The following is a 14948-nucleotide window of genomic DNA, read 5'->3' as shown; positions in this document are numbered from 1 at the left end:
AAAACCCCAAAATTCCCCCCAAAAAGCCCCAAAATTCCCCAGATTTGGCTCTGACCGTGCAGGCCGAGGATGGGGGGGCTCAGGGGGGGCGGGTTGGGGAAGGTGAAGCGCACGGAATATTCCCGGGGGCGCCGCAGCAGCTCCGGGGCCTCGGCCGAGCCCTCGGAGGGCGCCCGGCGCCGGCACTTCTGCTGCTTGCGGGTCAGCGCCTCCTTCGTCTGCTTCTCCTGCAAAACGGGGGGAATTTGGGGGGTTTTGGGGAAATTCGGGGGTTTTGGGGAATTTTCAGGGAATTTTGGGGGAATTTCAGGCATTTTTGGGCCATTTTCAGGGGGGTTTTGGGGGTTTCTGGGGGTTTTTAAAGGGGTTTTTGGGGAATTTCAGCGGGTCAGCGCCTCCTTCGTCTGCTTCTCCTGCAACGTTTTGGGGAAATTTCAGGAAATTTGGGGATTTTTGGGGGTTTTCGGGGAATTTCAGACATTTTTGGGCCATTTTCAGGGGGGTTTTGGGGGATTTTTGGGGTTTTTCGGGGATTCTGGAGGTGATTTTGGGGGGTCAGCGCCTCCTTCGTCTGCTTCTCCTGCAACATTTTTGGGGAATTTCAGCATTTGGGAAATTTTGGGGGTTTTGGGAAATTTTGGGGGTTTTGGGAAATTTTGGGGGTTTTTCTGGGATTTTTGGGGAATTTTCAGGGAATTTTCAGAGAATTTCAGGCATTTTTGGGGGGATTTTGGGGTTTTTTTTGGATTCTGGAGGGGATTTCGAGGGGTCAGAGCTGCCTTGATCTGCTTCTCCTGCCACGTTTTGGGGAATTTGGGGGAAATTTGAGATCTTTGGAGGATTTTCCAGAAATTGCGTGGATTTGGGGGATTTTTTTGGGGTATTTTTGGGGATTTTGGGCCCCTCACCGCCTGCTTGGTGGATTTCCCCCCGGCTTTGAGGTCCCTCAGTTTCTTCTCCTGTTTCTCGAATTGTTTCAGCAGCTCCTTCTGCTTCTGCTGGTACATCTTCTTAAAGGTCACTGAAAACAGAAATTTTCTTCCATTTCCAGCAATTCTCCTCAATTTTCAGCAATTTTCCAGGATTTTCAGCAATTTTCCTCGATATTCAGCAATTTTCCCCAATTTTCAGGAATTTTCCACAATTTTCAGGAATTCTGGGGCTGCTCCCCACCCCTCCAATTCCCATTTTCCCTTTTTTTTGTTTGCTCCCAAAATTCCCAATTTTCCCCTCCCATTCCCCATTTTTTCCCAATTTTCCATCCTTTTTTTCCTGTTTCCATTCCCAATTTTCCCAATTCCCATTCCCTGCTTTTTCCCTATTTTTACCCATTTTTCCCTGTTTTTTTTTTCCCATTTTGTTTCAGTTTTTCCTAATTTTTTTGCCATTTTTTCTTTTTTTTCTCTATTTTTCCCGTTTTTTCCCGTTTTTTCACAATTTCACCCCAATCTCACTGTAGCTGCCCCTGTAGCAGTGCATTTCTGGGCGTCCAGGTGGACCAGCTCCCATTCCCCCATTTTTTTGGCTGTTTTTTCCCCGTTTTTTCCCGGGCTTTTTTCCATTATTTCAATTTTTCCCATTTTTCCCAATTTCCCCGTTTTTCACCCCAATCTCACTGCAGTTCCCCCCAGTAGCAGTGCAGTTTCTGGGCATCCAGGTGGACCAGCTCCCATTCCCCCATTTTTTGCCCTTTTTTCCCCATTTTTAGCCCGTTTTTTCCAGTTTTTTTTTCCGTTTTTCCCCGTTTTTTCCCATTTTTCCCGATTTCCCCGTTTTTCACCCCAACAGATCAGCTCCCGTTCCCCCATTTTTTGGCTGTTTTTTCCCCTTTTTTTCGCTGTTTTTTGCCGTTTTTTCCCGTTTTTCCCAATTTCCCCGTTTTTCACCCCAATCTCACTGCAGTCCCCCCCAGTAGCAGTGCAGTTTCTGGGCATCCAGGCAGATCCGCTCCCGTCCCCCCTTTTTTTGGCTGTTTTTTCCCCTTTTTTTCGCTGTTTTTTGCCGTTTTTTCCCGTTTTTCCCAATTTCCCCGTTTTTCACCCCAATCTCACTGTAATTCCCCCGGTAGCAGTGCAGTTTCTGGGCGTCCAGCTGGACCAGCTCCCATTCCCCCATTTTTTGGCTGGTTTTTCCCCATTTTTTCCCCGTTTTTTCCCGGGTTTTTTTCCATTATTTCAATTTTTCCCGTTTTTCCCGATTTCCCCGTTTTTCGCCCCAATCTCACTGTAGTTGCCCCGGTAGTAGTGCAGTTTCTGGGCGTCCAGGTGGATGATGTCGGTGCAGACGTCGTCCAGGAAGCCCTGGTCGTGCGACACCACCAGCAGCGTCTTCTTCCAGCTCTGCAGGTAGCTGGGACGGGGCGAAAAACCGGGGTTTTGGGAAAAATGGGATTTGGGGGGAAAATAAGGGATTTGGGGGAAAAACGGGGATTTGGGGGGAAAAAAATGGGGATTTTGGGGAAAAACGGGGATTTTGGGGAAAAGTAGGGACTTTGGGGGAAAAAAAGGGGGATTTTTGAGGAAAAAAATGGGATTTGGGGAAAAAAAACAGGGATTTTGGGGGAAAAATGGGGATTTTGGGAAAAAAACCAAGGATTTTTGAGAAAAGAAAATAGGATTTGGGGAAAAAAACGGGGATTTTGGGGAAAAAATGGGGATTTTGGGGGAAAAACGGGGATTTCCCAAAAAAACATAGGAATTCAGGGAGAAAAATGGGAATTTGAGGGGAAAATAGGAATTTTGGGGGGAAAAATGGGAATTTAAGGGGAAAAAATGGGGATTTTAGAGGCAAAAAATGGGGATTTTGGGGAAAAAATGAAGATTTTAGGGAAAAAATCAGAATTTTGGGGGGGGAAATGGGAATTAAATGGGAATTCCCCAAAATTTCCTGAAATTCTCAGAAATTTCCTCAAATTTTCAGAAATTAAAAAATAATTCCCCAAAATTTCCTGAAATTTCACCAAAATTCCACAAAATTCTCTGAAATGCCCCAAAAACTCCCTCAAAACCCCCAAAATTCTCCAAGAATCTCTGGAATTCCGGGGAAAAAAAACAGGGATTTTGGGGGAAAAATGGGGATTTTGGGAAAAAAAAAAGGGAATTTGGGGGGAAAACAGGGATTTGGGGAAAAAACGGGGAATTTGGGAGAAAAACAGGGATTTGAGGGAAAAAAACGGGGATTTTGGGGGAAAAATGGGGATTTTGGGAAAAAAACCAAGGATTTTTGAGAAAAGAAAATAGGATTTGGGGAAAAAAACGGGGATTTTGGGGAAAAAATGGGGATTTTGGGGGAAAAACGGGGATTTCCCAAAAAAACATAGGAATTCAGGGAGAAAAATGGGAATTTGAGGGGAAAATAGGAATTTTGGGGGGAAAAATGGGAATTTAAGGGGAAAAAATTTGGGGGAAAAATGGGGATTTGGGGAAAAAACCAGGGGATTTTGGGGAAAAAAGGGGATTTTGGGGAAAAAATGGGGATTTTGGGGGAAAAACGGGGATTTCCCAAAAAAACATAGGAATTCAGGGAGAAAAATGGGAATTTGAGGGGAAAATAGGAATTTTGGGGGGAAAAATGGGAATTTAAGGGGAAAAAATGGGGATTTTAGAGGCAAAAAATGGGGATTTTGGGGAAAAAATGAAGATTTTAGGGAAAAAATCAGAATTTTGGGGGGGGAAATGGGAATTAAATGGGAATTCCCCAAAATTTCCTGAAATTCTCAGAAATTTCCTCAAATTTTCAGAAATTAAAAAATAATTCCCCAAAATTTCCTGAAATTTCACCAAAATTCCACAAAATTCTCTGAAATGCCCCAAAAACTCCCTCAAAACCCCCAAAATTCTCCAAGAATCTCTGGAATTCCATAAAACTCCCCCAAAACTCCTGAAATTATTAAAAAGTTCCCAAAAAATTCCCTAAAATTCACAAAAAACCCCTGAAATTCCCCAAAAAATCCCTGAAATTCCCCAAAAAATCCCTGAAATCCCCCCAAAAAACCCCAAAATTCCTCCTCAAAAAAACCCAGAAATCTTTAAGAAAATCCTAAAACCATTTTTTAAAAAGTTCCAAAAAACCAAAAAAAAAGAAATCCAAAGAAATCCATTAAAAATCCCCAAAAAAAGCCAAAAATACACCCAAACATCCCCCAAAAATTCTCAAAAAAATCCTCAAAAAATCCCTGAACTCCCCAAAATGCCCCAAAATGCCCCAAAATGCCCCAAAATGCCCCAAAATTTGGTTTTTCCCTCACTTGTTGAGCCAGATGACGGCGTTCAGGTCCAGGTGATTCGTGGGCTCGTCCAACATCAGCAGCGTCGGCTCCAGGAACAGGGCCCTGGGGGGGGCACACCTGAGACACCTGAGACACACCTGGGCACACCTGGGGACACACCTGAGAGACACCTGAGCCACACCTGGGGACACCGGGGATACACCTGATCTCACCTGTTCCCACCTGAGCTCACCTGGCCAGGCTGACTCTCATCCTCCATCCCCCCGAGAACTTCCTGGTGGCCCGGTTCTGCATCTCGGGGGTGAAGCCCAGCCCCGCCCAGCCCTGGGCTCACCTGACACACCTGAGCTCACCTGTGCACACCTGTGCTCACCTGGCCAGGCTGACTCTCATCCTCCATCCCCCCGAGAACTTCCTGGTTGCTCTGTTCTGCATCTCGGGGGTGAAGCCCAGCCCCTAAACCCCTCACCTGTACACACCTGACACACCTGACACACCTGTGCACACCTGAGCTCACCTGTGCACACCTGTCCTTACCTGGCCAGACTCACTCTCATCCTCCATCCCCCCGAGAACTTCCGTGTCGCTCGGTTCTGCATCTCGGGGGTGAAGCCCAGCCCCTAAACCCCTCACCTGACACACCTGAGCTCACCTGACACACCTGTGCACACCTGAGACACACCTGTGCTTACCTGGCCAGGCTGACTCTCATCCTCCATCCCCCCGAGAACTTCCTCGTGGCTCGGTTCTGCATCTCGGGGGTGAAGCCCGGCCCTGGGGCTCACCTGTGCACACCTGTGCACACCTGACACACCTGTGCTTACCTGGCCAGACTCACTCTCATCCTCCATCCCCCCGAGAACTTCCTGGTCGCTCGGTTCTGCATCTCGGGGGTGAAGCCCAGCCCCGCCAGGATCCGCCGCGCTTTGGCCTCGGCGGCGGCGGCGCCGATGGCGCGCAGCTCCTCGTACACCTGCGCAGGTGAGAGCCTCGCCTGGGGCTGCGGGTCCCACCCAGGGCTCCGCTGCCCCACGTGTGCCCCAGTGACCCCCAGGTGTGCCCAGGTGTGCCCAGGTGTGCCCCAGTGACCCCCAGGTGTGCCCAGGTGTGCCCAGGTGTGCCCCTACTACCCCCAGGTGTGCCCAGGTGTGTTCCCAATGCCCCCAGCCACCCCCAGGTGTGCCCAGGTGTGTCCAAGCCATCCCCAGGTGTCCCCAGGTGTATCTCAGGTGTGCCCAGGTGTGCCCAGGTGTATCTCAGGTGTGCCCAGGTGTGCCCAGGTACCTTCTCCAGCCGTTCCGCGGCCGCGTCGTCGCCGCTCTCCAGCAGCGCCTGCAGGCGCCGCTCCTCGTCCAGGAGCCGCAGGCGCTTCGTGTCGGCACGGAGCACGGCATGGACGGCAGGTGTGTCATCGGCCAAAACCTCTACAGGTAACACAGGTAACACACAGTCACACACAGGTAACACACAGTGACACACAGCGCTTCGTGTCGGCACGGAGCACGGCGTGCACCGCAGGTGTGTCATCGGCTAACACCTCTGGACAGGTGAGAGACAGGTAACAGACAGGTGAGATACACAGGTAAATACACAGATAAATACAGGTAACACACAGTGACACACAGTGACACACAGGTAACACACAGGTAACACACAGGTAACACACAGTCACACACAGTGACACACAGCGCTTCGTGTCGGCACGGAGCACGGCATGGACGGCAGGTGTGTCATCAGCTAACACCTCTGGGACAGGTGAGAGACAGGTAACACACAGGTAAATACACAGGTGACACACAGGTGACACACAGGTAAACACAGGTAAACACAAATAAACACAGGTGACACACAGGTGACACACAGGTAAACACAGGTAAACACAAATAAACACAGGTGACACACAGGTGACACACAGGTGACACACAGGTGACACACAGGTGTGCCACCAGCCAGCATCTCTGTGACAAATCCAGGTGAGACAAAAAAGGAACAGGTGAGATCCCAGCTGTGCCCAGGTGTACCCTAGGTGCTCCCAGGTGTACCCCAGGTGTGCCCAGGTGTGCCCAGGTGTATCTCAGGGGTATCTCAGGGGGATCTCAGGTGCGCCCAGGTGTGCCCAGGTGGGTCTCAGGTGTATTCCCCAAAAACCCCGGAATTTTCCCCAAAAACCCCGGAATTTTCCCCAAAAACCCCGGAATTTTCCCCAAAAACCCCGGAATTTTCCCCAAAAACCCCGGAATTTTCCCCAAAAACCCCGGAATTTTCCCCAAAAACCCCGGAATTTTCCCCAAAAACCCCAGAATTAACCCCAAAAACCCCGGAATTTTCCCCAGCTGCCCAGGATTAACCCCGAATTCCCCGGATTGCCCAAACCCGCCGTTTCTCGGCCCGCTCTGACCCGTTGGGCCCCACGAGGCCGTAGCGGCGCCCGGCCACGATGAAGAGGTCGGCGTTGACGAAGAGATCCTTGCCGTGCGCCGAGATGCTGAACTTCTCCAGCTGGAACGGGGAAAACACGGCAAAAACGGGAACAACGGGTGAAAAACCGGGAAAAACGGGATAAAAACCAGAAAAAACGGGAAAAATGGGGTGAAAAACCGGAAAAAATGGGAAAAACGGGGTGAAAAACCAGAAAAAACGGGAAAAATGGGGTGAAAAACCGGAAAAAACGGGAACAACGGGTGAAAAACCGGAAAAACGGGAACAACGGGATAAAAAACCAGAAAAAACGGGAAAAATGGGGTGAAAAACCAGAAAAAACGGGAAAAACGGGATAAAAAACCAGAAAAAACGGGAACAACGGGTGAAAAACCGGGAAAACCGGGAAAAACGGGATAAAAAAACAGACAAAACGGGAAAAATGGGGTGAAAAACCAGAAAAAACGGGAAAAATGGGATAAAAAAACAGAAAAAACGGGAAAAATGGGGTGAAAAACCAGAAAAAACGGGAAAAATGGGGTGAAAAACCAGAAAAAACGGGAAAAACGGGATGAAAAACCAGAAAAAACGGGGTGAAATGGGGGGAAAATGGGGAAAAACTGGATAAAATGGGGAAAAAATGGGGAAAAATGGGGGAAAACGGAGAAAAAAGAGGGAAAAAATGGGGGGAAAAAGGGGAAAATGGGGGGAAATGTGGGAAAAATGAGACGAAAATGAGATAAAATGGGGGAAAGATAGGGAAAAATGGGGGGGAAAATGGGGAAAAAATGGGGAAAAAGGGAAAAAATGTGGGAAAATGGGGGGAAATGTGGGAAAAATGAGACGAAAATGAGATAAAATGGGGGAAAGATAGGGAAAAATGGGGGGGAAAATGGGGAAAAAATGGGGAAAAAGGGAAAAAATGTGGGAAAATGGGGGGAAATGGGGGAAAAAATGTAGGGAAAAATGTGGGGGAAATGGAAAAAATCAAGAAAAAAATGAAGAAACAATGGGAGGTGAAAAAACCAGAAAATGGGAAAAAATGGGGGGAAAGTGGAAAAAATAGAGAAAAAATGAGAACAATTGGGGGGAAATGGAAAAAAATAGGAAAAAATGGGAAAAAAATTGGAAAAAGTGGGGGAGGGAATAGGAAAAAATGAGGAAAAAATGAGGAAAAAAACCACGGAAAACCAGAAAAATGGCGGGGGGGACACAAAATAGGAAAAAGTTACCAAAAAACCCACAGAGAAATACGAAAAATATGGGGAAAATATCGAAAAGATGGAAAAAATGAGGAAAATAAGAAAAAATGGGGAAAAAACCCACCAAAAAATGGGAACCCCACGTGGGTTTTGAGATCCCCAGGTACATTTTGGGTCCCCCAGGTAATTTTCACCCCGCCTAGGTGAGTTTATGCCCGCCCAGGTGTATTTTAGCCCCACCCAGGTGTGCCCAGGTGCATTCTGGCCCCGCCCAAGTGTATTTTAACTCCTCCCAGGTGTATTTTAGCCCCGCCCAGGTGTGTTTCACCCTGCCCAGGTGTGCCCAGGTATATTTCAGGCCCCACCCAGGTGTATTTTAGCCCCGCCCAGGTGTGTCAAGCCCCGCCCAGGTGTATTTTGTCCCCGCCCAGGTGTATTTTAGCCCCGCCCAGGTGCGTTCTGGCCCCGCCCAGGTGAGCCCGGGTGTATTTTAACCCCGCCCAGGTGCAGTCTGGCCCCGCCCAGGTGTGCCCAGGTGCGTTCTGGCCCCGCCCAGGCGCGTTTGGCCCCGCCCAGGTGAGCCCGGGTGTATTTTAACCCCGCCCAGGTGCGTTTGGCCCCGCCCAGGTGTGCCCAGGTGTGCTTAGCCCCGCCCAGGCGCGCGTTGCACCCCCCAGGTGTGCCCAGGTGCAGTCTGGCCCCGCCCAGGTGTGCCCAGGTGTATTTTAACCCCGCCCAGGTGTGCTTGGCCCCGCCCAGGTGCGTTTGGCCCCGCCCAGGTGCAGTCTGGCCCCGCCCAGGTGTGCCCAGGTGTATTTAACCCCTCCCCAGTGTATTTTGGCCCCGCCCAGGTGCAGTCTGGCCCCGCCCAGGTGTGCCCAGGTGTATTTTAACCCCGCCCAGGTGTGCTTGGCCCCGCCCAGGTGCGTTTGGCCCCGCCCAGGTGCAGTCTGGCCCCGCCCAGGTGTGCCCAGGTGTATTTAACCCCTCCCCAGTGTATTTTAGCCCCGCCCAGGCGCAGTCTGGCCCCGCCCAGGCGTGCCCAGGTGTGCTCAGCCCCGCCCAGGCGCGTGTGGCCCCGCCCAGGCGTGCCCAGGTGTGCCCAGCCCCGCCCAGGCGCACCTTGATGTCGGAGGCGTTCTCCAGCATGGCCTGGCGCGAGGAGAGCTCGGCCTGCGACACCGCGAAGTCGCCCTCGCCCGTCATGGCCGCCGCGCGCAGCGACGCCACCTGCCGCTCAAACTCCGCCTGGGCGGGGCCGCGCGTCAGGCCACGCCCACCGGGACACGCCCACAAAGGTAACACCGCCCCAACATGGCCGCTGCCCACGGTGAGGTCACCTGCCGCTCAAACTTGGCTGGGGCGGGGCCAAAAATCAAGCCACGCCCATCAGGGGCACGCCCACCGGGGCATGGCCATATAGGGGAATGGTCTTGGGGAAAAGCCACGCCCACATGTTTGGACACGCCCCTAGAAAGTTCACAACCCCAGGCCACACCCAGTTAGGCCACGCCCATGGGAAGCCACACCCACTTAGACCACGCCCACAAAGACCCACACTCATTAAACCACACTCAGTTAGGCCACACCCCCAAATAGCCACACCCTGTTAAGCCACACCCACACAAAACAACATTTAGACCACACCCAGTTAGGCCACACCCACAAATAACCACACCCCACTAGGCCACACCCACTAAGAACCACACCGAATTAATCCATACCCACTAAACCACACCCAGTTAGGCCACACCCACTAAGAGCCACACCCAGTTAAGCCACACCCCCAAACCCCCTGCCCACTTTGGCCACGCCCACAATAAGCCACACCCAATTTGCCCACACCCATCAAACCACACCCAGTTTGGCCACGCCCACCAAGCCATGCCCTGTTAAGCCCCACCCACTGTTGAAGCCCCGCCCCCGCCGAGGCCCCGCCCCCTCACCTGCTTCTTCATTTTCTTCTTCTCCTTCTTGCTGAGGCGCGCGTCCGGCCCCGCCCGCGGCCCCGCCCCCTCCTCGTCCTCCTGGGGCACCAAAATCGTCCAAAAATGACCCAAAAGGGGAAAAAATAACAAAAAACAGCAGAAAATGACCCAAAATCGCCCTGCAATAACCTCAAAATGTCCCAAAAACAGCAAAAAATAACCCCAAAATATCCCCCAAATCATCCCAAAATGGGCAAAATAGCCAAAAACAGCAAAAAATGAACAAAAAATAACCAAAAGTAACCCAAAAATAACCTAAAATAACCTCAAAATATCCCCAAAATAACCTCAAAACAGCTCAAAATAACCCCCAAATGTCCCAAAAATAACCCCAAATAACCCTAAAATATCTCCAAAATAACCCAAATTATCCAAAAATAGCCAAAAATGGCCAAAAATAACCCAATATAACCCAAAATAACCCCAAAATATCCCAAACATTGTCCAAAAATATAAAAAACAGCCCCAAATATCCCCCAACACCCACAAAATATCTCCAAAAAACATCCAAAATATCCTAAAATAACCCAAAATATTCCCAAAGTACACCAAAATAGCAGCAAATTATTTAAAAAGTTCTAAAAAATTCCAAAATGACCCAAATTACCCAAAAATATCCTGAAATATCTCAAATAAAACCCAAAACCAACCCAAAATATCCCCAAAACAGCCCAAATTAACCCCAAGAACCCCAAAATACTCCAAAATATCCCGACACAACCTCAAGATGTCCCCAAAAAACCCCAAAATATCCCAAAAAACTCCAAAATATCCCAAGTTTGCCCCAAAATATCCTAAGTTTGCCCCAAAATGTCCTAAAATAACCCCCAAAATAACCCAAAACGTCTCAAAATCCCCAAAATTCCCCAAAATCCCCAAAATTCCCCAAATTCCCCCCAATCTCACGTTCTCGCTTCCCTTCCGGGCTCCTTCCTCCTCCTCTTCCTCCTCCTCTTCCTCATCCCTCAGGGCCCCGAATTTGTTCTGTCCAAAACGGGGAAAAAAATCCAAATTTTGGGGTCTCACCCCCCCAAAAATCCACAAATTTTGGCATTTCCCCCCAAGAAAAACCAAAAAATCCCCCAAATTTTGTGGTTTCCCCCAAAAAACACCAACTTTTGGGGTCCCACCCCAAAAAAAAAATAAAATTCCCAAACAGTTTGGGGTTTGCCCCCCAAAAAAACCCAAATTTTGGGTTTCTCCCCCCAAAAAACTCCAAATTTTGGGTTTCTCCCCCCAAAAAACTCCAAATTTTGGAGTCTCACCCCCAAAAACTCCCAAAGTTTGGGGTTTCCCTCCCAAAAACACCCCCAAATTTTGGAGTCTTCCCCCTAAAACCCCCCAAAAATCTCAAATTTTGGGGTTTTCTCCTCAAAAAACTCCAAGTTTTCGTGTTTCCCCCCCAAAAACTCCCAAATTTTGGGTTTTCCTCCTAAAAAACCCCCAAATTTTGGGGTTTCCATCCCAAAACCCCCCAAATTTGGGTTTTTTCCCCCAAAATCCCCCAAATTTGGGGTTTTTCCCCCAAAATCCCCACCCCCCCGCACCTTCCTGCCCGGGGCCTCCTCGGAGCCTTCGGCCTCGTCCTCATCATCGCTGGGGGGCCTTCCCTGAGGGATTCGGGGACAAAAATGAGAAAAAAACCCAAAATTTGGGACATTTTGGGTGCCCCAAATTGGGGAGATGTTAAAAAATAGGGGAAATCCGAAAAAATTGGGAAAAAAACCCCAAAAATTGGGGGAAATCCCCAAGAATTGGGGAAAAAAATCCCAGAAATTGGGGGAAAATCCCCAAAAACTGGGGAAAATACAAATAATTGAGCAAAAACCCCCAAAATTGGGGAAAATCCCCAAAAACTGGGGAAAATAAAAACAAAATTAGGGAAAAATCCCCAAAAATTGGGGAAAATCCCCAAAATTGGGGAAAAAAAACCCCTGAAAATTGTGAAAAAATCCCCAAAATTGGGAAAAAATCCCCAAAAGTTGGGGGAAACCCCCAAAATTGAGGAAAAATGCCCCTGAAATTGGGGGAAATCCCCAAAATTGGGAAACATCCCCAAAATGGAGGGAAATCCCCAAAAATGGGGAAAAAAGCCACAAAAATTGAGGAAAAATCCCCAAAAAGGGGAAAAACTCCCCAAAAATTGAGAAAATTCCCGAATTCTGCACCTGCTTCTTCCCCTTGGGCTTCTCCTTTTTCAGGTTTTTCTTCTTCTTCTTCTCAGCCTCCTCTTCCTCCTGCAAAAGTCCCAAAATTTTGGGGGTTTTTTTGGATTTTAAGATTTTTTTGAGGGATTTTTGGGTTTTTTGGGGGAGATTTTGGCGTTTTATCCCAGAAATTTTGGTTTTTTTTCCCAGAAATTTTGGTTTTTTTCCCCTCAGCCACCCCCACCTTGCTGCTTTTGCCCTTGGCTGCTTTTTTCTCCTTCTCTTCCTCCTCCTCCTCCTCCTCTTCCTCGCTCTGCTCCTGGTTCAGCGCAGCAAAAACATTTCCACCCTAAAAATAAACCCAAAACCCCCCAAATTATTCCATTTTCCCCCAAAATTCCACCTTTAAACCCCAAAACATCCCAAAATTCCAGTCGCACCTTCCTGCCCGGGGCCTCCTCGGAGCCTTCGGCCTCGTCCTCATCATCGCTGGGGGGCCTTCCCTGAGGGATTCGGGGACAAAAATGAGAAAAAAACCCAAAATTTGGGACATTTTGGGTGCCCCAAATTGGGGAGATGTTAAAAAATAGGGGAAATCCGAAAAAATTGGGAAAAAAACCCCAAAAATTGGGGGAAATCCCCAAGAATTGGGGAAAAAAATCCCAGAAATTGGGGGAAAATCCCCAAAAACTGGGGAAAATACAAATAATTGAGCAAAAACCCCCAAAATTGGGGAAAATCCCCAAAAACTGGGGAAAATACAAATAATTGAGCAAAAACCCCCAAAATTGGGGAAAATCCCCAAAAACTGGGGAAAATAAAAACAAAATTAGGGAAAAATCCCCAAAAATTGGGGAAAATCCCCAAAATTGGGGAAAAAAAACCCCTGAAAATTGTGAAAAAATCCCCAAAATTGGGAAAAAATCCCCAAAAGTTGGGGGAAACCCCCAAAATTGAGGAAAAATGCCCCTGAAATTGGGGGAAATCCCCAAAATTGGGAAACATCCCCAAAATGGAGGGAAATCCCCAAAAATGGGGAAAAAAATCTACAAAAATTGAGGAAAAATCCCCAAAAATGGGGAAAACTCCCCAAAAATTGAGAAAATTCCCGAATTCTGCACCTGCTTCTTCCCCTTGGGCTTCTCCTTTTTCAGGTTTTTCTTCTTCTTCTTCTCAGCCTCCTCTTCCTCCTGCAAAAGTCCCAAAATTTTGGGGGTTTTTTTGGATTTTAAGATTTTTTTGAGGGATTTTTGGGTTTTTTGGGGGAGATTTTGGCGTTTTATCCCAGAAATTTTGGTTTTTTTTCCCAGAAATTTTGGTTTTTTTCCCCTCAGCCACCCCCACCTTGCTGCTTTTGCCCTTGGCTGCTTTTTTCTCCTTCTCTTCCTCCTCCTCCTCCTCCTCTTCCTCGCTCTGCTCCTGGTTCAGCGCAGCAAAAACATTTCCACCCTAAAAATAAACCCAAAACCCCCCAAATTATTCCATTTTCCCCCAAAATTCCACCTTTAAACCCCAAAACATCCCAAAATTCCAGTCTTTTATTGACATTTTCCCCATTTTTTTCAGGATTTTACTTCAAAATTCCCATTTTGGGGGATTTTTCCCAATTTTGTGAAGATTTTCCTCTTTACTTTCTCAAGTTTTCCCCATTTTTGGGTGATTTCCCACCAGTTTTGGGGGGTTTTCCCATTGTTCAGGGATTTTTCCCACATTTTGAGATATTTTCCCACTTTTTCAGGGATTTCCCACATATTTTCAGGATTTTCCCCCATTTTGGGGGGATTTTCCCCCATTTTCCTCCATTTTTGTGCATTTTCCCCTATTTTTGTGCATTTTCCCCCATTTCTGTAAATTTTCCCCCATTTTTGTGCATTTCCCCCCCATTTTTATGGGTTTTCCCCTCATTTTCCCCATTTTTGTGAGTTTTTTCCCCCATTATTCCCCTCTTTCCACCCACTTTTGTGCAACTTCCTCCTTTTTAGTGCATTTTTTTCACTTTTTTTCTCCATTTTCCCCCACTTTTGTGGGGGTTTTTCCCCCATTTCCCCCATTTTTCCCCATTTTTGTGAGTTTTTTTCCCCATTTCCCCCCATTTTTATGCATTTCCCCCCATTTTTGTGGGTTTTTCCCCCATTTTTGTGGGTTTTTCCCCCATTTTTGTGGGTTTTTCCCCCATTTCCCCCCATTTTTGTGCATTCTTTTCATCTTTTTTCTCCACTTTCCCTCATTTTTGCGGTGTTTTCCCCCCCATTTTCCCCCATTTTCCCGGGTTTTTCCCCCATTTTCATGGATTTTTTTCCCCCTTTTCCCCCCATTTTTCCCCGTTTTTGTGCATTTTCCCCATTTTTATGGAGACTTCCCCCCAATTTTTGTGCGTTTTCTCCCCATTTTGTGGTGTTTTTTCCCCCATTTTCCCCGTTTTTGGGTTTTTTCCCCCATTTCCCCTCACCTTTCCCCTCCTGCCTCCCCTCCTCGCCGCCGGAGCTGTGGGCAGATTTCGGGGGGTCACCCGGGGGTCACCCGGGGGTCACCCGGGGGTCACGAGGGGTCTCCCACCCCCAGACCCCCCATCCCCTTCCAGAACCTTCCTCCTCCTCCTCCTCCTCCTCCTCGTCGGCCGCGGCCGCCAGGGCCTGCAGGCGCCGGCTAAGCTCCGCCTCCTCGGGCTCAGGCTCCGCCCCCCGCGGCCGCCGCCCCTCCTTGCGCCGCTCCCGCTTCCGCCGCGACCCCTGCGGGTAATTAGCAGCCGGTATGCTAATTAGCTCCTCGTTAGCTGCTTGTGACGGAGCCTGGATGGGTTTGGCCCCGCCCACTTTAGCACCGCCCCTTTAAGCCCCTCCCCCTTTGCCCATTTAGCCCCACCCCTCTAAGTCCCACCCCTTTGGCCCCTCCCCTTTCTCATTTGCATATTTTAGCCCCACCCCTTTAAACACTTGCCCGTTTAGCTCCTCCCCCTCTAAGCCCC

General features: G+C 48.8%; 1 protein-coding gene across 1 annotated transcript in view; it reads right to left on the bottom strand.

Moving 5' to 3' along the window:
* The window catches only part of ABCF1 (ATP binding cassette subfamily F member 1), a gene marked incomplete at its 5' end in the record, with an annotated part of 20568 nt that extends 5759 nt beyond the window's left edge, over positions 1-14809 (bottom strand). The window contains 18 exons of the mRNA XM_039713063.1: positions 56-227; positions 909-1021; positions 2225-2349; positions 4247-4330; positions 5053-5201; positions 5513-5650; positions 6602-6727; positions 8971-9096; positions 9795-9875; positions 10743-10820; positions 11384-11446; positions 12005-12073; positions 12228-12332; positions 12424-12486; positions 13105-13173; positions 13328-13432; positions 14433-14467; positions 14568-14809. Coding sequence (XP_039568997.1) covers positions 56-227; positions 909-1021; positions 2225-2349; positions 4247-4330; positions 5053-5201; positions 5513-5650; positions 6602-6727; positions 8971-9096; positions 9795-9875; positions 10743-10820; positions 11384-11446; positions 12005-12073; positions 12228-12332; positions 12424-12486; positions 13105-13173; positions 13328-13432; positions 14433-14467; positions 14568-14809 — 1943 coding nt within the window. The remainder of the gene's footprint in view (positions 1-55; positions 228-908; positions 1022-2224; positions 2350-4246; positions 4331-5052; positions 5202-5512; positions 5651-6601; positions 6728-8970; positions 9097-9794; positions 9876-10742; positions 10821-11383; positions 11447-12004; positions 12074-12227; positions 12333-12423; positions 12487-13104; positions 13174-13327; positions 13433-14432; positions 14468-14567) is intronic.
* Between the last annotated feature and the right edge of the window lie 139 nt (positions 14810-14948).

This window comes from Passer montanus, unplaced genomic scaffold (assembly GCF_014805655.1).
Source record: "Passer montanus isolate IOZ18808 unplaced genomic scaffold, ASM1480565v1 scaffold275, whole genome shotgun sequence".
NCBI lineage: Eukaryota > Metazoa > Chordata > Aves > Passeriformes > Passeridae > Passer > Passer montanus.
The sequence above is the reverse complement of the archived record's forward strand: the minus strand, read 5'-3'. Positions and strand labels throughout refer to the sequence as shown.